Here is a 23,423-nt window from a genome sequence, read left to right on the forward strand (position 1 = left end):
GCTATTGGTGCCAGTATTGCAGATCCACATGGTGGCGGCTAGAAATGCGAAAGTGTCTGACAACATTAGATGCATGTTTTGTGAAGCTTTCATCATCAACATCAACATGAAGCTGATAACACCTGATCTTACTTATTCTTGACTTTCTTTGCAACATCGACTGTGTTATACAAACACAGAGATACAGCAGCCACAGAAAAGCTAAAGTAAAAATTAAGGGGACCAAGAGCCCAACTAAAGCAAACACTGATCACCACAATGGTGACACTTCAAATGAAACATCAACATCTAAACTTCTGTTAATTCTCACTAAGATCATCTGACAGCAATAGTCAAAGTAATTCTGTCTAAATGAGACTAAAAATGATGTTGAAAATATGTCCACAATGGCCACATTTGAACTAGTTTTTAACCTTGTTGTACGAAGGTTCGATGAAAGTCTATATCGGTTCAGTTAAGTCTGTATCAGTTACAGGGAAGCAATTCCATTGATTTGTTTGGACATTACTATTTCACATAGATTCTTTCTGATTCAGTTGTGTTGTCACAACACAAGGAGCTTACATAGATTCAACAAATTCCATTAATGTTAATAAAAAATAATTTGCTTGTGTGGAACCACTGTCCATAATTAAATTGAGTAAGTTTAAAGAGTCATATTTTTTTATTGTAGGGACTGAACAGACATTTTAAAGTTTGTTTTAATGTGCAGAGTATTAAAAATCAAAAAGTGTAAATAAAGCTTTTGCATTTTTACAATGCTAGGTTGTAAGTGTGTCCCATCGGATAATCAAAAGTTATAGAGTGGTGCACTGCAGGTATGACGTCGTCATGTGAAAAGGGTCCATTGGGACAGGCCTTATTAGTAACTTTTGGCCCTCTATTGGTCACAAAATAAAACTGCATCCATCCTGTAGAAGAACATTGTTTTGGTTGTGCTTCAGCTCTGCGTGAATGGTTATCTCGGTGTACGGATATGACACGACAGGCACGGGTGAATGACATATATATATATAATTTCCAGCAAAATTCAGCTAAAATATAAATCATTATTTTAAGTTTATTACATGGTTTGGAAGTTTTTTTGTTGTTGTTTTTGCTCTGATTAAATAACATTTAGTAATTTATCAACATTTAGTAATTTATCGGTAAGTTAAGTCTTAAGTTCTAAGACGTTTAATGATTCAATTAATATCCATACCAGAAATCACCATGTTTCCTAAACATGATGTTTCAATGTCTTTATATTGCATACCTTTAAGTTCTGTGGAGGCGAGCAGAGAACATTTGAGCTCCTCAAGAGCAAAACTCACATACCGCAGTCTTAAAATGACCCTGTTAAGCAAAACACATCCAGACAGAGTCTCGCTTCGAGTGATGACATAAATATCAGGTATGTTGGTTGAAAATGGCATTATAAAAAAAGCTTAAGGCTAAAGGAAACAACTTTCGAAATAGTATGTATAATGTTCAAGAAACACAAACCTTTAAAGCTTAATACTAAAGCAAACACAAACAACTCCTTAAGTAAGCTAATATTACCTGTAAATGCCATTTGAGGTTGATGACTAGACTAAAAGAACTTGAGATGCCCTTTCTCTCCATCCATCCAAGTCTCCATAAGTAACTTTGCCTGATTTAAAGCACTGTCTGTTAAATACACCCTTAAAACAGAGGGAAACAAAGGTGCTGGTCATCCTGTAGTAGTTGAGGTCATCATAAAAATGCATTACATGTGTAAAAGAAAAGAGAATCGATGTATGACTATTTTACATTCTGTAATACAACTCTCCCTTACTCTCTTACTAAATGTCTACACCACAAAACATAATAACTCACAAAAAAAAAGAAACACTGAACCCTGACACAATGCTAAAAGGTAAGCTTGAGATGGCGAGTGGTATAAACACTATGTATGTTTGGGGCGAGGGTTGTCTAAATGAGCGGCCTCAGGTGTTTCAGCAGCAATGGAGAGAAGCACTGCCCCCTGCTGGACTCCTCCACGAGAGTCTCTTCTGGGCAGATTTGCCCCAAAACTGGTCATACTTGAGCAGCTGCTTCTGTAGGATCGTACTGAGGGCAGGAGAGAGCTAAACTCAGAGGTGATGAAAATGCTGGGAATCCGACCAATCGCACCTCTTGAAACTGGCATGTCTGTCATGTCACCAGCCTGCAAATAGCACAAAAGAACATTTAGATTTTGTCGATTATCAGCCATTATTGTACATTAAATAAGAATAAAATAAGCATAATTCTCGGTTTAATTAATAGGCATTCACGTATGAAAGATGATTATTAGAATTATTCTTTCAAGGGCACATATTTCTTCCACAGAAAGATTATTGGAAAAATGGAACAGTCATTTTATTATATGCTTTACTTTTGTAATCAATATTCTAATTAATTCACTAACCATTTTGTTTTCTACAAAGCACGAGTCATCAAATAGCATTCTAGAAATTTAAATACGCTTGCAGATTTTTCATGCACAAATTTGATTGCCTGGGCGAGTTGCTCTGCCAGTGGCACCAGAACACAATGTTCCTGAGGTCAGGACATTTTACAAATCATACCGCCTACAGGATCCCGCAACAGCTTGAGGTGTGCAGGTCAGCATTGAGACTGGTTTATACTGAACTATTATATTGAAGAGATTCACTGTCAGACTTACAGCTAAAGGAAAAGTACGATCAGGTTGAACGATTCCGACCACAGACACATCATCCACATCAGAGGAGCTCTAGGGCAGAAATGAGAGAGTGAGGTCACTCTTCAGGTACATACAGCAACATCCAAGAGTGGAGTAAGATTTGTTTTTAAAGAAACACGCTAGGGCATACTTTCAGTGAGGCTTGCGAAGACTTGAGGATGAAAATTGTTAAACAAGCTACATTCCTTTGATACTTGCCACATATGGAATACATTCAGCCTGTGAGGTCACCTTTTCAAAGATGCCCGAGTCATGGCTTTTGACCTTAGACTTGAAGCTGGATGAGTTGCATGGTTTGAAGTCTGGGATCTCCGCAGTGTCCTTGCTGATGTCACAAGACACCTGTCGGCTGGCAGGCCTGGAGCTCAAACTCAAGAGATCAGCCTCAGTGTCTGTCCAGCCCTGAAGAGAAGAAAGAGGTCATCCATTACAATCACATTTACTCACATAAGAAGAGTCATAAACAAAACTACAGGTCCTTCAGGCAAACACACTCACAGATTCGCTGTCGGAGGCTGAGGAGAGCCGGGACTTGCCATTGCTGGTTCTGCGGAACTGTCCGGACATATCAGAGGACTGGCTTGTGACGGTGGAACGACGTGTGGACATAAAGCTGCTGTGGAACGAGTGGAGGTCACGCTTCGGGACGCACAACAGCACACGGAGACATGGAATGTATTTCGCTATGGCCAACCTGACAGACACAGATGAGATACCGGGATAAGACAGCTTAGACATGGTGGATCCATATTTACATAGAGTATGACAAGATCCAAGTAGGTTCAGTATAAATAAAAATAATATAAAATAAATAATCAAATCAAAAAAATATATATAATTAGAAATATTAAATTCATTTGAACAAAACTTCCATTGGAATCTAACTAAGTTTAAGCAGAAGTACTAAAATTACTAAAAACTAAAACTGAAATTACTAATAAATTAAAGCTAAATAGAAATATAACAAAAAATGACAAAAGCATGTAACAAAATGACTTAAACTAAAAATAAAAAATAAAAATGGCTAATTCAATACATTACAATACTATAGTAAAAAAGCATATACCGTTTGTAATAAATACCAAAATAACACTAAAGACTGGTATCAGATATGTAAAAACAAAAATGTTTTCAACTCCATTTTAAAGGCAGCAAAGGGGTCTGTGGTTTAGTGTTTTGGGAGAAAATCGAATCAAAAGGACTTTTTACTCCAGCAGGCCTGTAGGCGCATGATACAGTACCATACCATCAGGACGCTTCTGCTGGATTAATAACTCTTTATGCTCAAATGGATATTTAGGTTAATTAAATCAATCAAAATGGAATTTTACACTTTAAAGCTGCTGTCCGTAGCTTTTTTGGGGTTAAAAATTATCCAAAATACATATTTGATAAAATACATAACCAGCCAGTGTTCAAAACTATCTGCTTGCCGTAGCTCGATGCAAAACGGTAAGCTTGTAATAATGTTTTTAATTTTAGTGGTACTGGTGGATTTCCGCGGGAGATTCGAGCATGTCTTTGCGTCATTACGTCACATCTGTACACATAAAGAAGGAGTCTCGGCTAGTATAAGCTATATTGCGTGTGAGGATGTTGGAGGTAGAGATTTATAGCCTTTTCTCACAGCACTTGATATAATTAAACTTATCAATTTGATGGCGGATCCAGAAAGGTTCAAACGACGATCATCATCAGTGACAACTAGAGACTCACCCGCTGTAAAATGCAAAAGACTTCGTTCGGACTTCGGAGTGGCTACAGAAAAAAAGAGACTGCAACCGGACCCATGCGAAAACAAGGATAATATCGGAAGGACATTACATGATGTAGTCACGCAATGCTTGCTGACGTTGTTAACATTAACAATTAGAGAACATAGTATAGCTACTTTGCACGGTTTTGCGTGAAATGATAACTTATAAGCAATTGTTAGATTTAATCAGCGCGATTTACTGCAATGTCAGAACCAGAACAAAAGTGAATGTTTCTTACTAGTTCAGATGACATTTCCCGGTGAAAATTCTTATGTTGGTCATACTTCCAAAAAGAATCATCTGTGATTCTGAATGACAATATCCACATCGGCGCGGTGACTGACAGCTGCACACTCTCCTCAAACACTGTGTTCATCCGCGCTGTGCCGTGTCGAGGAGATATATCCAGCTGCAGACCCGCAGCACCACCAGTTTCAGAACCCCAGTGCCAGAACCCCAGCGCCAGAACCGGAAGTGAGGGAGGGGCGGAATTATTTACAATGACACAAGCATGGTTATTTTTGCAAGTATTTAAAAATATTTAAAATTGTTGCACCTTTTAAATAATATTTAGGGTATGTTTTTATTACACAGTGAGTCACTGCTCGTTGTATGAACTATAACTGGTATGTGACAAATAAAGAGCAAGTGTTGTTTGAAGACGTGAGAGTGCGCGCGCGCGGCCAGGGCTCTCTCTCTCTCTGCTCTGCCCTGTCATGCGCAGCAGTCATTCTATTCTACATCACTCACCGATCAAAATAGGCTTTGGCGGGACAAAAATTTGCTTTGGCGACCGCCAAAAAGCGGACGATCTGACGGGTTTTAGAAGATTTAATACAACCTGAAACTAAAAAACAGACCCGACCTCTATTTGAGACCGGACTTATATTTACCCAGACCTGCAGCCACACCAGGCGTGTAAAAGAGACAATCGTCTATTTGGGACTCGGCTATTATTTGAATAAGTAGCCTATGCTACGGTACATTTTTATGGTTTCTTTTAAAACAATGCCGGATTTTCTCTCTCTTTTTAGATTTTTGACATTATTTTACATAAAGAAAAATGCATGCTGCACATGTTCTTGTGAAATAAAGTATATTTTATATAAAATGACCATAAGTTTCAAGCATTATTTTTCACCATCATGATCAGGAAGTAACTCATAATACAATGAAACGGATAACTATATAGAATTATATTACACAAAATCAATGTTTTAAAATGCTTATTGTACTATACCTTAATGTATCATTATAATACGTTAAAGTATGGTTTCGTGTGTAATAATGCCGTTTCGTGTCTAAGCAAATTACGCTCCAAAGCGTTAGGTGGCGTTACTCGGTTTAGAACGTAAGCTCCACCCCTCACTTCCGGTCCTGGCGCTGGTGTTAGAACGTAAGCTCCGCCCCTTACTTCCGGTTCTGGCGCTGGGGTTCTGAAACTGGTGGTGCTGCGGGTCTGCAGCTGGATACTATTGGAGGAGACGAGGGTGTTGAACTACAACCCACGTAAAGTTGATAATTCCGCGAATGACTGCAATTGCAGATTTCGAACAGAGATGGCGACAAAGAGGGAAAATGCCGGACTGCAGCTTTTAACCCAGAAGCAAGGCCTGTTTCTGATCAATTTGTGAATGAATGGCTCAGTGAGCTAGACACTAGTAAAATTAAAATAATCACAATTTGCCCCAGGTGTTTAGTCTTAATGGGGCCAGACCAGGTAATCTAAATGTATGTAATCTGACCAATGTTCTGCATTAATGAAAAGTGAGTTTGTCCATTTACCACTTACCATTACGGTTTTTACCACTTCTGGAGTCAAAAAGTGTCACGGAGTCACCAATATTGTCCCAAATATACTAAACTGACAACGATACATAGAGACTCCTGTACCTGTATTTAGGGTGTGTGATGGCATAGATGATGGGATTGTGGATGGCTGAAGCTTTGGCTATCACAGCAGGAACTGAATTCATATATGGTGTGAGCATATCAGCATACCTGCAAAACACATGCAAAATAAGTTCATACATTAATTAACACTATTTTATGAATATCTCATTTCATATGTTATTACCTCTATTTGTAGTCTACAAAATGACTATAAGTTGAATAATATCTAAATGAACACAAAAGGCGCTAAATCAAATAGCACAAAAATGAAAGCATTAAAATGGTATATTATATTATATTATATATCATATTATGTGTGAGGATTGGGATTAATTTACCCAGCAAAGGCTGTCAGTGCCACAGTTGAATATGGAGACCAGGAGATGACATACATGAGAATGACAATAAGAGCAATTTTTGCCATCTTCCATTCATTTTTCAGTCGTTGGAATCGTTTAATTGTGTCTCTCTTGTTATCTCCATTAATTTTGCCCACAGCTCTTCCAAAGACAAAAAGGAACAGTTAAACAAAATGGTTTATTGACATTAAAAGCTCATTAAAATATAGAATATATATATTATATATATATATATATATATATATATATATATATATATATATATAATACAAAAGACATTTTAACAGCTTTGGAACACTGCTGACGTTTGGTATAATTAATTTATACTGTATTGTTGAACCTGTATCAAAGAACTCACTCATTAGTGCTGCGAATGGATCGGAAAATAAAGAAATAGCAATAGATGATGACGATAAGCGGAATGAAGAAGACGAAGGTGAAGAGAAGCATAGTGTAAGCTCGCACGGAGGGTGTAAAGGTCATATAATCCCAGGTGCAAGAGGTCAACAGCCCTTCAGGAACATAAGCACCTGCAAAACAGAGGCAGACCAAACAGAATTTGAGGAGGGAAGTGAAGGATAGCCAGCAGTTAAGCCGTTTACACCCAGTGAAATATTGTGAAAACTGGAACAAATTCACACAGAAAAAGGATTTAAGACTACTGCTGGCTGCTGAGCAAACTCAGTGAAATACAACCCAATGCACACACAGCTGAGGATATTTTTTAGGTACACTGTAATTATAGTATTTCTTATCACAATCTAACTTTCATGCGTGTAGCCTGCCAATCATCAGTTTCCTGAGGTTTGAGGTTGGTGTGCCGATCAGCGGTGAAGATATAAGCTGTCAGAAACCTTAAAGGAGACAGACACCCTTCGTGTGAAGAGCAGGTTGCCTGTAAGTGCTAGAGAGGCAAAAGCACCAGGCTTTACCAGTCTATCCCTGTTAAGCTAAAAGCCTCGGTCCTCAGAGACCACCTTTACACAGCACAGATCAGAGTCCAACAACGCAATTTTTTAGCAAAGCTAGCTATTGGCCAACAGCTCACATGCTGGTGTGCTCACACATGAATGCTCAGAGTACCTGTCCCAAAAGATTTGAGCTAATAAAAGACTGGCGCATCATGTTAAATAATTTTTAAATTAGCATCAAAGGTATAGTCGACTCCATTAACAAAGCACCACACTTGGCCAGAGGAGAACTGGTTCCTTGCCACTGTCGCCTATGGCTTGCTCAGTTGGGGACACTTAATATTCAACAATATTATTGATTTGACTGTACTGACGCTGTTGTATGAGAACTGAACTGAGCTGGATGATGACACTGAACTGACTTCAGCTGAACAACAGCCAAAATGCATAATTTTTTTTCCTGTTATCACTGTAAAGCTGCTTTGAAACAAGCTGTATTGTATAAAGCGCTATATAAATAAAAGTGACTTGACTTGACTTAAACTTCTTTCTTCAGCTGAACATAAAAGAAGGTACTCTGAGAACTGTCTCAGAGTTTTTTGTCCATAATGGAAATCAATTGTCACCAAAACTGTTTGGTTACCTGCATTCTTCAAAATATCTACTTTTGTGTTCCGCAGAAGAGAGAAAGTCATCCAGGTTTCGAGCCACATGAGGGGATGTCTCTTAATTGTGTACGAATGCTGTTACAGGACTGTTAGATACAGTAGAAATATCCAAGTAAGTGGAAATATAGCTTAAGTTTAAAATGATAAAACAATATACTACACTTACTCCATCCAAAGAAGGGTGGAAGGCTCCAGCCAAGTGAATAGGCCCAGGCTATGAGAAGGATCAGCAGAGCTCTCTTCTGAGACAGCACACCAATAGAGGCTAGCGGCCGCGTGATCACGAAGTATCGATCCACTGCGATGACCATGAGCGTGATCATGGAGCAGATGCCAAATAAAGCCCCACAGAATGCATACAACTCACAACCTGGAGAGACAGGAGGAACAGAATTAAGTGAGTCTGTAACCAAGCACAATTTATACACTGATATATTTCTGTGATCAATTCTAGCAGTTTTGCTTGATAAGGGTGTTCACCCTGTTGGTATTTATTCTGTTAGTGTGAAAATAACATTCATGCTTCCAAACAAAATCTAAATCCAGCGGCAAACTTCTTAAAACATTTGAAATCTTGGTTACTGTTTTTTTGGGGTCAGTGTGAACCAGATTTTAGGCCTGAAGACTCTTGGCTGACCGAAACACAGACCGCTGCTGGCTCTATTTAAGGGCCAACTTCTGCGGCAGCAGTTCATTAAAATAATCTGCTCTGAATAAACTTAGAATGGATGTTTTTCTTTTTGAATGTTTCTTTTTTGACTCCAAGGCTCCCCCGTTGTCATACTGGACAACTTACTGGATAAGGATTAAGGATGCATGTTTTTTTAACTCAATTTCTACCCAATAAAATACTTTAGAGCTTGTCATAACGAGTGAAATGTATATTCATTACTTGATTTTCTGATTTACATGACATTTCCAGGCACACTTTTTCCAGGAACACTGATTCTACAAAAGATTTTTAGTTGTTTTAACTTATTTTAAATAATTTTAAGTTATCTTAAGGCCACCAAGTTTGCTGATGCCCCCTCAGCCCCCTGATTAAAAATCACTGTTTTAAATTAACTTCCACCCTACATATCCAAATGCACATCAACCTGTTTACACCAGGTATTAAGATGCATTTTGGTCGATCGTATCACAAGTGGACAATGCTCAAAACGGGTGTAAAGGGGGTTTACATTTTTTTGAGCTTGTCCACTTTCAACCACTTCCAGAGGTTATCTAAAACGCATTCGACTGGATTGCTTTCGTAGTGTAAATGCTCATGTGGTCGAATGTGTTCGAACAGCCACAAAAGACCACCTACTCTCTGCCTACTGACCTAACGTGTAAACATTATGGGAAGTGTGCTAGCCAGATGGGATTTAAACTTTGGCTGAAGACCCAAGTTTGGTTTGAAGATGAAAAACACACCAAACACAATGTTCTCTCAACCATTCCTGATTTCTAACACACTCACAGTGTTCGCCATGGTCTCGCATCTATCAGAGCAGAAACGAAAGCTGCTGCCCTCCGTATGTTTTTTCGTCGTCTCCGATCGTGTTCATATTTAAATTGCTTGAGCTTATTTTGTCCATTAGATCGAAAGATCTGAAAAAGCCCATGCATTTACCCACCCATAAACCCTCTCGAAGAAATCAAAAGAAAAGAAATGTTTCAAAACAGAAGTGGTTGAAAGTGGACAGAAGAGACGGATTTAAACACCAGGTGTAAACAGAAATGTGTCTTCTTCGTCTACTTCCTTGTGATCCGATCGACAAGGTGTAAACAGGGCCATAGTAACACTACTGTTCTAAGTGGAGCCAACGTCACATAAACACACAAATACAGAAAGAGATAACAGTCTGTTTGGGTCTGTCTGAAGGCTATTGCACATAACACATCAGGTCAGCTAAAGAAGAACCTGTGGAGCAGAGCAGAGAAACACCATTATACTCGACAGACACAGTCTGCCACCTCCTCAACATCCACACACATCTGTCTTCTGTGCTATCAAAGCATATGTAAACAACAGGATGAGAGGCAATGCATTCAGTCTGATTCACGGTAACTGTGCTTGCTTTTCACAGAACACATTAACAGGATGCACTTTAATAATTACAAAACAGAAGCTTCTGTTATTGAAGATAATCCTCTCAAACATCAGGATGTCTACTCTTACACCTTGTCAGTAGATTATGCTTTCAGGTTAATCCTGGAAGAGAGCATTTTGTGAGATGTATCTGATTGATTGTGAAAGCTTTCACAGGGATCAAGCCTACGATTGTCACAATCGAATTAACTGTGGTCATAACTGTGCCTTGTGCAGTCAGACCTTACAGAAAAAGGAAGAGCATATTTTAACTCTTTCCACCAAATGAAACTGGGTCAGAGCCCCTGCTCCATGAGGGAGGCTTCAAACTCCACTCAGACAAGCATAACGTGTCAGGATCCCAAAAGGGAGATCAGAGGCTGTTCTGTATGGAAATCAATGGAGCAGATGCCGTCAATATGCTGAATAAACTGCTTTGAGTGGAAATTACACAACATTTCCACACAATATTAAAGTGTTTGGTGTCTGCTGTGACAAATTAGGTGTTTTACAGGATAATATTTTGATACAGGCAGACACAGTACATTTATGTCCCTGTGTTTGTCCCTGGACTTTTATGTTACTTCCTGTCCTGAGTGCCATGTTTGTAGTCCTTTGTAGTTTTTTTCCCTTGATTGTCTTCCCAGGTGTGTCTTGTTAACTCAGTATTTTGTTAATCTCGTTTACCCCTATGCCCTTGTGTTTCACTCATTGATTTGTCAGTTGCTGAATGTTGCCCTTCTCCTTGTGGTTTTGTTCCACAAAACTACTTTGCTCTCTAATTGTTCTCATGGTTCTTTGATGTCATACAAAGATCGATCTGCGCACACTCCCGCTTCAAGTCGAACACACTTAAACTTTGACTTGGTGACCTGATTTCCTGTCACAGGGAAAGAGCGGACAACAATTTCAAGACTGCCCAGTAAACTCCCTAAACACAAAAGATCAGCATCAATCACTACAATAATCACAATCTCTCATTGCAAAAGTCAGCAAGCAGAAGATTCCAACAAATCCCAGTGAAGGCTGATGAAGGCAATTAAGATTCGGCCATGATAAGAACTGACATTTAAAACACCTCAGGGGGAAAAAGAGCCTTCCATCATTTAATGTCACAAAGGCAGCATCTCACAGCTGAGCAAAATGACTAGCGAGTGCTGAAAATCAACAAGAAAAGCCTTGATGCACATGTTTTGAGAACAATTTAGAGAGATGATTTGTAAACTGATGAAAAAGAAACAACTGTACTAGAAAAGGTTACATACATTTGTCATTTAGCCTCAAAAATATGAAGAAAGACCGGTATGAATAGTTATTAGTACTGACAAACCAAGGCCGTCTTCCGAGGGCAACCTCTCCTTCATTTGAAACTATTCAACATTATAAGTGATTCATTCAATTAAACCATTTAACTCTCATTTAATCTTAAATCCGTTCATTATAATTCAAAAAGTACAGTACAATAAATCATGGACCTGCATATTTTATTTCAGACACTGCCTATGCATTAACTTTTAATGATCTATCTGCAAAGATAATGCTGGATAAGTCTGCATTTGACTGTCTGTGTGTACAGATTGGCTGTACTTGTAAGTTGTGAAAAAATATGATTGATCCTGTTTGAGCTCATAAATGAGCAAATCACATTTTGCTTCAAACATTTTATCAACATGTCCACATATTTAGTGAAACCATGCATGTACGTTTGTACCTTTCTCCCCAAAGATCCATCTCTTGTGCATGCTGGTGGTGAAAAAGATGGGCGCCTGGGTGACACACATGAGGAAGTCTGTGAGGGCCAGGTTTATTATAAACAAGTTGGCAGGTGTCCTCAGGGTCCGGCTCCTACACATGCATGCACACACACAAACACAAAACAATCAATTGTTCATTTCTCTGTTCATTAGGTAGATTCTATTAGTTTTATGTCTGTGAGAAAATCAGCCTCCCTGTGTAACGCAAATAGCTCCAAACAAAGTCAAACCGGTGTGTCAACAATAAACACAATATAGTGGAGTTGCATGTCTGATTGAATCAGTGTTTTTGAACGACTTAGTTGAGTGACTGATTCATGACTCACTCTGACAGTCACTTGTTTCGTTCCTTAACAAACAGTCTTTTAATTGATTCCATGACTCACTCATAAAGAATGTCACTTCTTTTGTTCCTAAATGAATCAGTGTTTTTTTAACTAAACTGATGAGTGGCGATTCATGACTCACTCAGACAGTCAGCAGGGGCGGACTGGCCATCTGTGTGATCTGGAGTATCACAGAACGGCCGGTTCTCCAGGACGGCCGGCGGGCCGGCCCACCACCCGCCACACACGCAGTCATAACCTGTTTTTTCCCCCCACTAATCTGTTTCACACTCCAGTACTGTAGGTGGCAGCAATGCACCTTTAAGTTGGATGCCAGCGCGGAGCATTATCAGCTCGGCCCAAAAAAACGGTCGAATCGCGGCCGAAGCAGCTGTGCGGACTGATCTCGATCACGCGAACATTATACACAGAGTTGCGCGATCCACTGAGAAGCATTTCAATTCAGTGCAGAATTCTCTATCTCTATTATAAACCCACAGATGGCTGTGATTTAAGCTAGTTAAAAGCCAGATTAAACAGCGCTGATATTCTCAACATCTTGACGCAAAAAAACAGGTGAAACATTGTTCCAAGAACAAACCAGTTAGAAGACATTTCACTCCACAACTTATGAATTAACTGTAACTTAGTAAAACAAACTTTTTTGGCAGAAATGTGCCTGTATTCATATTAAAAATGCTGTTATATTAATAGTCATGTAGGCCTATAAATGTAGGCTATTAAATGTAATGCAGTAATGTTTTTGTTTAGAAGTTATGGCAGTTTATTTATTTATTTTGCATTAAATATTTATACTAAATGTTTATGCTACAATAGGTTTTTAGAGAATAATATTACAATTTTTCACCAATTGTTGAACCAGAATATCAAGATATTTTATCATTTCGCATATGATGGTGAAAAATAAAAAAGTTAAAGTTAAAAGTAAAGGTAAGGTAAAGGTAAGGTAAAAAAACACCACCATGTTATATGTATAATAAATATTTTTGAGTATAGACCTTCTAGATTATTTTATCCCTTGAGGTAGCCCTCACACACAAAAAGGTTGGAGCCCCCTGGTATATAGTAACTAAATGTTTTATAATTACAAGTTTGTGTAATTAGGGTTTCTGTAGCCAGTGACATTTCATTATTTGTATTTTATTTTCAATGCAGATGTAATGGCATTGTACATTTTTTGTTTTTATTTGAAGACTGAGGCTTCATTAATAAACAAAACCCCAATTGTCATCATTGTTTTTGAGATATTACTTGCTGTGAATACCTTGTCTGATATAGGTTACAGTATTGTGGCATAGTATCAGGACATCCTAGTGGCTAGGGGCAAATGGCTGGATGATGGGCCTATTTGGGAGAAAGTCCAGGGCTGTTTTTTAGCCCCAGTCCGTCCCTGGTCACTTGTTTCTTTCCTAAATGAATCAGTGTTTTTGAACTAAACGGATGAGTGGCGATTCATGACTCACTCAGACAGTCACTTGTTTCATTCCTAAATGAATCAGTGTTTTTGAACTAAACTGATGAGTGGCGATTCATGACTCACTCAGACAGTCACTTGTTTCTTTCCTAAATGAATCAGTGTTTTTGAACTAAACTGATGAGTGGCGATTCATGACTCACTCAGACAGTCACTTGTTTCATTCCTAAATGAATCAGTGTTTTTGAACTAAACTGATGAGTGGCGATTCATGACTCACTCAGACAGTCACTTGTTTCTTTCCTAAATGAATCAGTGTTTTTGAACTAAACTGATGAGTGGCGATTCATGACTCACTCAGACAGTCACTTGTTTCATTCCTAAATGAATCAGTGTTTTTGAACTAAACGGATGAGTGGCGATTCATGACTCACTCAGACAGTCACTTGTTTCATTCCTAAATGAATCAGTGTTTTTGAACTAAACTGATGAGTGGCGATTCATGACTCACTCAGACAGTCACTTGTTTCTTTCCTAAATGAATCAGTGTTTTTGAACTAAACTGATGAGTGGCGATTCATGACTCACTCAGACAGTCACTTGTTTCATTCCTAAATGAATCAGTGTTTTTTAACTAAACTGATGAGTGGCGATTCATTACTCACTCAGACAGTCACTTGTTTAATTCCTAAATGAATCTGTGTTTTTAATCAAATTGGTTGAGTAGATAATCACAGATCAACCAGGCCTCGTCCCCTTTTATGCGTATTCCGTGGACCACGTGTTTCGTTCCTGATAGCATCAGTGTTTTTGAACAAACCCTTTAAGTGAATGATTCATGACTCACTCAGAATGTCAATTGTTTTGTTCCTGAATAAATCTGTGTTTGAACAATTCCTTTGAATGACTCAGACAGTCACTTGTCACCACCGCAATAAAATCTGCAGAAGTCGTCAAAATTCCCCAAAATTCGTGCAAACACAAACAAGCAAAATCTGTGGAAATTTCAATGGTCTTGAAAGGCCGCTAAACCAATTAAATTGGAAGAGTGGAACTAACTATTGTGTAAATGTGTCTATTCCAAGTTATGCACCAATCCATCTGACTTTTTTCATAATACTTGTTCAACTTCACCTCAGCCTGTTCTTCCCACCTGCTAAATGCATAGATGACCAGGAAGTTGCCCAACATGCCAGTGATGCCAACAGCAAGGATGACAGCACCAATAGTGTAATGAGCATGATCAGGCACATCCACCGTTGGGAAAGGGTAAACTGACTCTTCTACCATGGCAACCTTGAAGACACAGAAGCACACATTAATTAATAGCTCAGATGAAAAGCAGCAGTTGCTGTTTTATAGTGACCTTTGCATCAGAGAGGGCGCAATCTGTTTAAGAAACACCATTAAGCCTGAACCCAGATGACACCAACAAGATATTCATTCATGAAATGGGAGGACAGCAGATAAACAATACATTTACATTTTCATTTAGCAGGCGCTTTTATGCAAAGCGACTTACAGACACACTGTAGATGTTTTTATATTTTTGATATGATAAACGGATCACACATTTTTTAACAGATCTCAAGATGCCTCCTTTTTTTAAAAGCTTACATCCAGTTGTAGGCATCTCATCTAAATGGGAATTTGCACTATATTACAAACTCATAATAGAATATTGAAAACAGAACCTATATAATCTATTTTTGTGAACAATAAGCATCATTTTGGAAGTCTTCATTGTATATTATTTGCATTAAACAATTCATTATTCATCAGAAAAATACAGTTGTTTTCAGTTCTGACAATAGTTTATACTGAACATATATTAATATTAAAAGGATTGTACTTTTGTAGTTTCAGTGAAACATTGCCAAAATGTTATCTGATTATATTAAAGGGTGGGGCACTCATTGATTTTCTGCTCTTTGTCATACCAGCTTTATTTATTTAAAAAAATTAAAATTTTTAATGGATCACATTATGAAATAAATGTTTTTCTCCAAAACACGTTGGCCACAATTATTGGCACCCTTTTATTAAATACTTTTTGTAATCTCCTTAAGAGATAACAGCTCTGAGTTTTCTCCTATAATGCCTGATGAGATCAGAGAGCATTCCTCCACACAGAATCTCTCCAGATCCTTCAGATTCCCAGATCCATGTTGGTGCTGCTTCTCTTCAGTTCAGCCCACTCATCAGGTCAGGGAACTGGGACGGTCATGGCAGAAGCTTCATTTTGTGCTCCGTAACACATTTTTGTGTTGATTTTGATGTTTGTTTTGGATCGTTGTCCTGATGGAAGATCTAACCACGGCCCATTATAAGATTTCTAGCAGAAGCCGTCAGGTTTTGATTTTTTATCTGTTGATATTTGATAGAATCCACAAGGCCATCTGCACAAGAAGTCCAGGACCTCCAGCAGAAAAATAGACCCACAACATTAAAGATCCAACGGTATATTAAATTGTACACATGGGGTACTTTTTATCCTTGTGTGCACCAAACCCATCTAGTGCGTTTGCTGCCAAGAAGCTTTTTTTAGTTTCATCTGACCACAGAACCCTGTGCCGTTTGAAGTTCCAGTTGTGTCCGGTAACTGAATATGCTGGAGTTTGTTTTTGGATGAGCGAGGAGGATTTTTCTTGAAACCCTCCCAAACAACATGTGGTGATGTAGGGGTTTGATTTTTTTTTATAGGCTTTCTGACCCCAAGACTCAAGTAATCTCTGCAATTCTCCATCTGTGATCTTTGGAGAGTCTTTGGCCACTCAAACTTTCATCCTCACCGTCCATTAAGGCAATATAGACACACGTCCTCTTCCTGGCAGATTCGTAACATCTTTAGTTGATTGGAACTTCTTAATTATTGCCCTGATGGTCAAAATGGGGATTTTCAATTATTTAGCTATTTTCTAACAGCCACTTTCTATTTTGTGATGCTCAACAATCTTTTGCTGCACATCAGAACTATATTCTTTGGTTTTACTCATTGTGATGGATGATTAAGGAAATTTGGCCTTTGTGTTTCCTCATATTTAAACTCCTGTGAAACAAGAAGTCATGGCTGGACAATTGCATGTTCCTAGTCACCCTGGTGTGCTAAAAAAAGGTAAACATTAATGGGAATATCCTTCAGAGATATTTTACTCGTAAAAAATTCTAGGGGTACCAATAATTGTGGCCAACGAGTTTTGGAGAAGTTCCCCCCACTTTCAATTCTTTTACTTCAATGAAATGTTAGATTTTTGGCAATTTTTTGAATGAAAGATCAAAAGGATAAACGATGCAGATTTATTTTTTACAGGGGTGCCATTAATTGTGAGCACGACTGTATATATATAATATATAAATTAATATTCCAATATTATCGCAGCGTTCAACTTGTTGCTAGGCCTATTGTTTTCTACCAGATAATAAATCATTTTAACTTAAATCAATATTCCATATCCATATATTTATAAATAGTTGTGTGATTCTGCTGGTCATTATAATGACTATATTTATTTTGCTTGGCATGATATGGTGCAAAAAGGAACACAAGGAAATATTTGGCTTTCCTAGAGCAATTATGATCAAACGCAAACATTTCTTTGGCAGACATTTGTTTACTGCATTTTCCTCAGGAAAAGCTTTAATGAAAAGACCTTTAAGTGTCAGAGCTCTGGGCACACGAGATGGCTGTATGTATGCAGGACAAGCACTCCCGGAAAAGTCATTTCACAGCAGATGAGTGTAACCATGTGGCCATGACGGAGGAAATATGACAAAGCAGATTCAGTAATTGCCTTTGGTATATGTCAAGTGATGATGTGGAGACAACTCTTTACCAACAAACTGTCAAAATCATTCATTATTATGTAAAACACAGAGTCAGCTATAACAGAACCATGCATTTTTTTCTCGGTCATATCTTCTTGTGTTCATGGTTTTCACGCAACCTGTCTAATTTGGCTAGTTTCTTCTAGACAGATGAGTTTTCTGCCAAAAGAGGTTTGCTTAGACAGCTTTTGACAACAACAAACAAAATACAATATATGATATGAGAAGTGTTTGTTACTCACATATTTATAAGCTGATTTATTTCGCTGTCCTTACTATGATTATTTGTTAAGTTGAATTTTACTTTTTGCATTTACCACTAGTGATTTTCCCTGTTTGTTTGTTTCTTCCAAGGATGGCAAATGATATTTTGAACTGATAAAAATCAGACATGTTGAAAGAAAGATTAAAACCTTGGAGATGTATGAACATGGTTCCTCTTATAAAAACCCAAACTTAATTGATACAAATCATGTTTCTCTTCAACTTCAACAGACATGGGCCATTTTGTGTCATCAAAACATTTATTAAACCACTTCCATCCTGAGCTGCACTGGTGAATTTATTTGTTCTGAAGGATCTTCAAAATATAGCAGTAGCCATTGCTGTGTGTTTTCATTCATTACTTCTGAGTTTGGGGTTAACTGAAGATCTAAGCCATGAAAAACTTTGAGGGCTGAGATAAGACCGTTTTATTTCTCTGGAATGAGAAGGATTCTAATGAAATAGATACTGTTTGAGTCCCACATCTGTTTCTCACTCAGGGTAATATGACAGTAACTGTGCATGGGATTTTTCGAAGATGTTTCAAAATGAACCAGCCTCTTCTAAACCATGTAGTTTTTCCAGAGAAAAAGGTATTGAAAAAGTATTTTTTTTATTTACTGCAGATCATAATGCAGATGCACTGTTAGAAAAAAAAAAACTTTAGGGTTACAACAGCTTGTCACTTGGACAGTACCCTTAAAGGGACATATTTGTACCTTATATACCCCTAAAAGGTGAATATTATTCTTAGAGTAGTAATATGTACCCTTAAGGTAGGCCTACTACTATGAACGTTTATTGGTAAATAAAGGTGCAAAGATGTCTCTTTAAGGGCACTGCCCTAGTGACAAGCTATTGTACCCCCCTAAAGGTAAAAGTTTGCACAATTTTTTTCTGAATATGTGGGATAACTGATTATGGAAACATTTGCGCTGGAAACAGGATCGCCTCACAAAAGCAACCCAACACAGGATACATTTTTTTTCTTCCATTATTCATACCACTCCTGTGGACAAATAAAACTCATTGTCATTGTAAACACTACTGATTCACAAAATGGGAGGTTTGCTTCAACCACAATGACTACAACTGAACATTAAAATTAAGTGTACAGTAAATTGTGCTATATTAAGGTTATGCTTGCTTATGTTATATAATATGCATGATTTATGATATGCCCCATTACATTCATTGTGTAGTTTAGTAGTTCAGAAAGTAATTCATTTTAAAGAATCAATTATAGTGATTAGTGACCTATATTAAGCAAATGATTTGAAATGATTAAAGCATATTAAAGAATATAAAAAGCATGTCTTCGTTTTTCTCCGCAAATCTGTTCCATTAAATGTGATTAAATTTATGACAAAACCTCAACTCCCCTGTTTAATGAACATTAGTTGTGTCGTTATTTTAAGCTGAAAAATGTTAAGACAGAACAGTACAACTCTAGAGGTCTTTAATCATCTTTGATGATACTTCAGATGCATGAACATTAACAGCATTATTCTGAACGTGCAGATACACATTAATCTGCTATGTGAAAATCAGTATGTTGTTTCAGTATGTTTATCGTTACGTCATCCTCGAAATTGAAAAAAAAGTATTTAAAAAAAATGGAACATTGCTGTGCGTGGTTACTGCGTCCTTGGTCCAGCTAACAGATATGAATGTACTGTCATTCACAGGATGTTCACAGCTGTCCTTCATATCTGGATAAGTTCTCTTGCGCTCCAGATGCCACTGCGCTTGTTTGACTGCATTACCATGATTACTTAGTTAGCTCAGTTAGAAAGCAAAGCTGCCGGAGCTCGGCTAAACGCACGCAGTGCCAGTACCTCCCACTCTTTCATCTCAAACCATTTCTCCTAGTTCCACTGTGTACTGTTGTCCTTTTGGGGGCATTTTTCTCTTCAAATTAGAAATAATGCTGCATTTTTATGAGCGACACTGTAAAAGAAATGCCAATTTTGTCCAAAGCCGGCTGGCAAATAAGTCTGTTTTGGTTGATATTCAATATATTGGGTTTCAGTGTCAAACACTTGTTTTCTTCATTTTGTTTATGGTGAATGGCTATGGAACTTGCAGAAGATTTCACAATAATAAGAGTTTTCATAATAAAGATTTATGCACCCACACAAACTGATATAAAGCACAAGAACCCAAACTCAACAAACTCTCCTGAACCAAACAAACTGTCCCACAGTTACAAAATATTCACTCTGCATGTCTCTGCTCACGGATCACATTATTTTTTACCAACAGAAGGAAAAGAACACATTGAGAGGTCTATATGTGAGCATGAACCTGAATATGATTATATTATAATCGCATGATTATGATGCTTTTTTTTATCCTAATCCCTCATGGTCAGTGAAGCTGGTATTCCTGTGACGTTTGCTGGCATCAGATTGAGACAAATGAGCAAGACAACGCTAAACCCCCATTAATGTTATTGATAAACTTAAATCTATGTCACTATGTTCTGGAAATAACAGCATCTTATCAGCCTTGGGTGTCATTGGGTTTCTGGGTCACATTTTATGACAGGGTGGTCACAAGCATAAGTGCATGTGTATGAATTACACAAATATGATTCATCATCACCTAATAAATCTTACTTGACCCAAATATGTATCCTCCTAAACAAAATGCTAAAGGCTCAGAGTTACATAAAAAAAATTCAGAGAGGTCAAAATGTGATTCATTACAGTACCAGCTTTTAGGGACCATTTTAAGGTCTCCCCCATTCCACTCAAATACAGATTCAGGATATAATAAATACAGCACCCCCTCTGTTCATTTTGTGTTAAAACATTGCCGCAACAGAGATTAGGTCATTAACAGAGTCCTATTAAATTTATAGATGATTTATGTAAAAAAAAACAAAAAAATTAGATCTCATCTTCTGATGAAGACATGTTAAATTAAAGATGGGAACAAATCATTAGTTAAAGATATATTCTGATTAAAACTAAATGAGTAGCCTGGATGTCACTCTAAAAAAAAAACAATCTTACAGCTAATTAAATTATAAAATCTGAGTATATATGCAGATTAAAACAGCCTTTTAACTTTAAACCTAGTTTTCTAGTTTGGTTAATAAATTTACACAAATCTACCACACTTTGTGTTGTGTGTGAGACACCCATTAGCAGAAGCAGTCCAGACTGTTCAGTTCATTTAATGACGGGAGACAGAGATAGCAACTGCAACATCGACATGCAACATGTACGAGAAAACGAACACCCCAAGACATGCCCAATTAGCATAAATATGTAATGCAGTGGTAGGCCTACTCATCTGCAGCACTGACATGCCTTCATAAGTCCTCTAGTTAGCTCAGTGTTTAATGATCTTAAGAGGGAAAACCCCAAGGACTTAACCAAATACATCTTCAGCCCACAAACTCCAGCCATATATGGTAAAATTAAGTAAGTGATTAACAGTGAAGGACAGTTTTAGTCATCTGTGTTTAAGAATTGAGATTTCAAATGAGAATAATGCAATGGTCTGACCTGACTCAGTAGCATAAAGACACAGTCCTGTAAGCATGAATATTCAAACAGGATGAGTGTCATATAGTTTTTAAATATATCTTATCAGAATATCTTCACTCTTGGAAAGGTATAAATTAACTGTTTTATTTATCAAAATTTATCAAATTAGAAAAAGTTAAAATCTTTGAATTTATGCTGATATGAGGTTTTTTTCCACCCCAGAAGCAACACAGACCTTTTCTCACTTTTCATGGCAGTAAATTTCTCTAAATGCATCGCTTTATATTTAAGCTGCAGCATAACTTAATATCACTGTCCCACTTCACTTGAAAAAAAGTCGAAAAGGTTCAAATGTGTTTAAATGTCTATCACAAATAACTTAAAATATTGTTTTTACATTGTTTAGATTTAGGGGTAATGTATAACTCAAAGACTGAGTGCTCCATCAGGAATCTACCATAAACTTTCCCGCTTTTGCATAGTTCGTCATATGACGCAGACATTAACTTTTAACACCCTTATTGCATTTAAATATAGGCTATAACAGTTTAAGTATATTATTTAAAGTGTATTAAACTATTGTCTCTCTAGCCTATATTAAAAAGCACAGCATAAACATCATCAGTAACCTACATTACAAACATATCAACATGTTGATATTGTCAAATGTAGCCTACTGTAAATTTCACTGGATCCAAATCCATAACATGAAAAGATAATCATTTAAAGCATTTGGCTACATCTTTTCAAGTAGGCTACACCTGGACATCTGCAAAGGAAAAGATGAAAAACACTGAAAAGACAGAAACATGGAGAAACATGCTTAACTCACGGAGGTGGTCGTGGGGGGTAAATCTACCAGCTTGTACGCGCTCATCACGGAGTTGTTCCACAAGGAGAGGCTTTCCACGATGCGCGTGCAGTTCGGGTCTTGAGTCGGGCACGAGATGCCCTTCCTCACTGAGCTCACGGCGCCGCCAGCCATCACTCTGAGAGAGCGGCACACCAGAAGACTTTTCAGCCGGAGATAAAAGCGTTAAACGTGATTAGAGCGAGTAACGTACAGATGTCAGATTCTGTTCAGTCGTGCTCAGTTTATGAAAGGGCTAAAAGAACACAATAAAAACTGTCAGCTCGCGCGCCGTAGTAGTTTTTCTTTTGACAGTCTAGCTGAACTACTCGCACACCTTTAACATGCACTCAGACGACTGTTATGAAATTAGAGCAGCATAATGACGTGACTCCACATACTGTAAATAGACAATTGCTGTGACGTATGTGAAGTTAGGCTGCTAATAAATTGACATTTAATGGTCATTTTTCAGATTATTCATCAGATTATTAATTTTACACTAAAGTAATTTGATGAAACATTTAGTTTTAGACAGACATGCAGTGAGGTTTAAAACATGAGACCTCTGTCACAGAGGCTCTGTGGAAAGATTAGTAGCCTATTTTGCATTGTTTTCTAATACACAATCCCAATTATCAGCATAGCAAATAGAGAAAATATAATTTCACAATTTTTTTTGACTCAATGCAAGTCTTTTCTCTGTATTCAATTGGAAACGAAGTACACTTTAGCATACTTTTAAAGAGAGTATTTTTTACCGAAATAATATAGGCCGGGCCCCACTTCAAAAAAAGTGCGAAATGAATGGAATATTTTCAAACAATTAATTGTCATTTAATTGCAATTGATGTAGGCTAATGTAAGAATGGCTTCATTGACACTTCAGTTAAAAAAGCGGGCATTCAATTTCCAGGGTTCTCAGGATGCTTAGAACACATCAATGTTATCTGGCAACGAATTCAATCAGCTAAAAAGGAGAGGAAGGAGCTCCATGTGACATTCCTGGATTTGGCTAATGCATATGGTTCAGTGCCACATGAGCTTCTTTGGGCAGCATTTGATTTTTTCAAAATACCAATGTCAATAACAAATTT

At 37.6% G+C, this 23,423-nt stretch overlaps 1 protein-coding gene across 1 annotated transcript; it reads right to left on the minus strand.

The window, feature by feature from the left end:
• Window positions 1-1,152: 1,152 nt before the first annotated feature.
• On the minus strand, window positions 1,153-22,461 carry opn4a (opsin 4a (melanopsin)). The gene is made up of 11 exons (XM_056256305.1): window positions 22,309-22,461; window positions 15,041-15,183; window positions 12,084-12,217; window positions 8,465-8,668; window positions 7,078-7,249; window positions 6,699-6,860; window positions 6,361-6,468; window positions 3,209-3,404; window positions 2,942-3,112; window positions 2,672-2,740; window positions 1,153-2,170 (listed from the first exon to the last, which is right to left on the minus strand). The coding sequence occupies exons 1-11, from the start codon at window positions 22,459-22,461 to the stop codon at window positions 1,910-1,912; spliced, it is 1,773 nt and encodes a 590-aa protein (XP_056112280.1). The 3' UTR covers window positions 1,153-1,909.
• Window positions 22,462-23,423: the final 962 nt, after the last annotated feature.

The sequence above is a fragment of the Rhinichthys klamathensis genome, unplaced genomic scaffold (genome assembly GCF_029890125.1).
Source record: "Rhinichthys klamathensis goyatoka isolate OS25496 unplaced genomic scaffold, OSU_Roscu_1.1 h1tg000126l_1, whole genome shotgun sequence".
Classification (NCBI taxonomy): domain Eukaryota; kingdom Metazoa; phylum Chordata; class Actinopteri; order Cypriniformes; family Leuciscidae; genus Rhinichthys; species Rhinichthys klamathensis.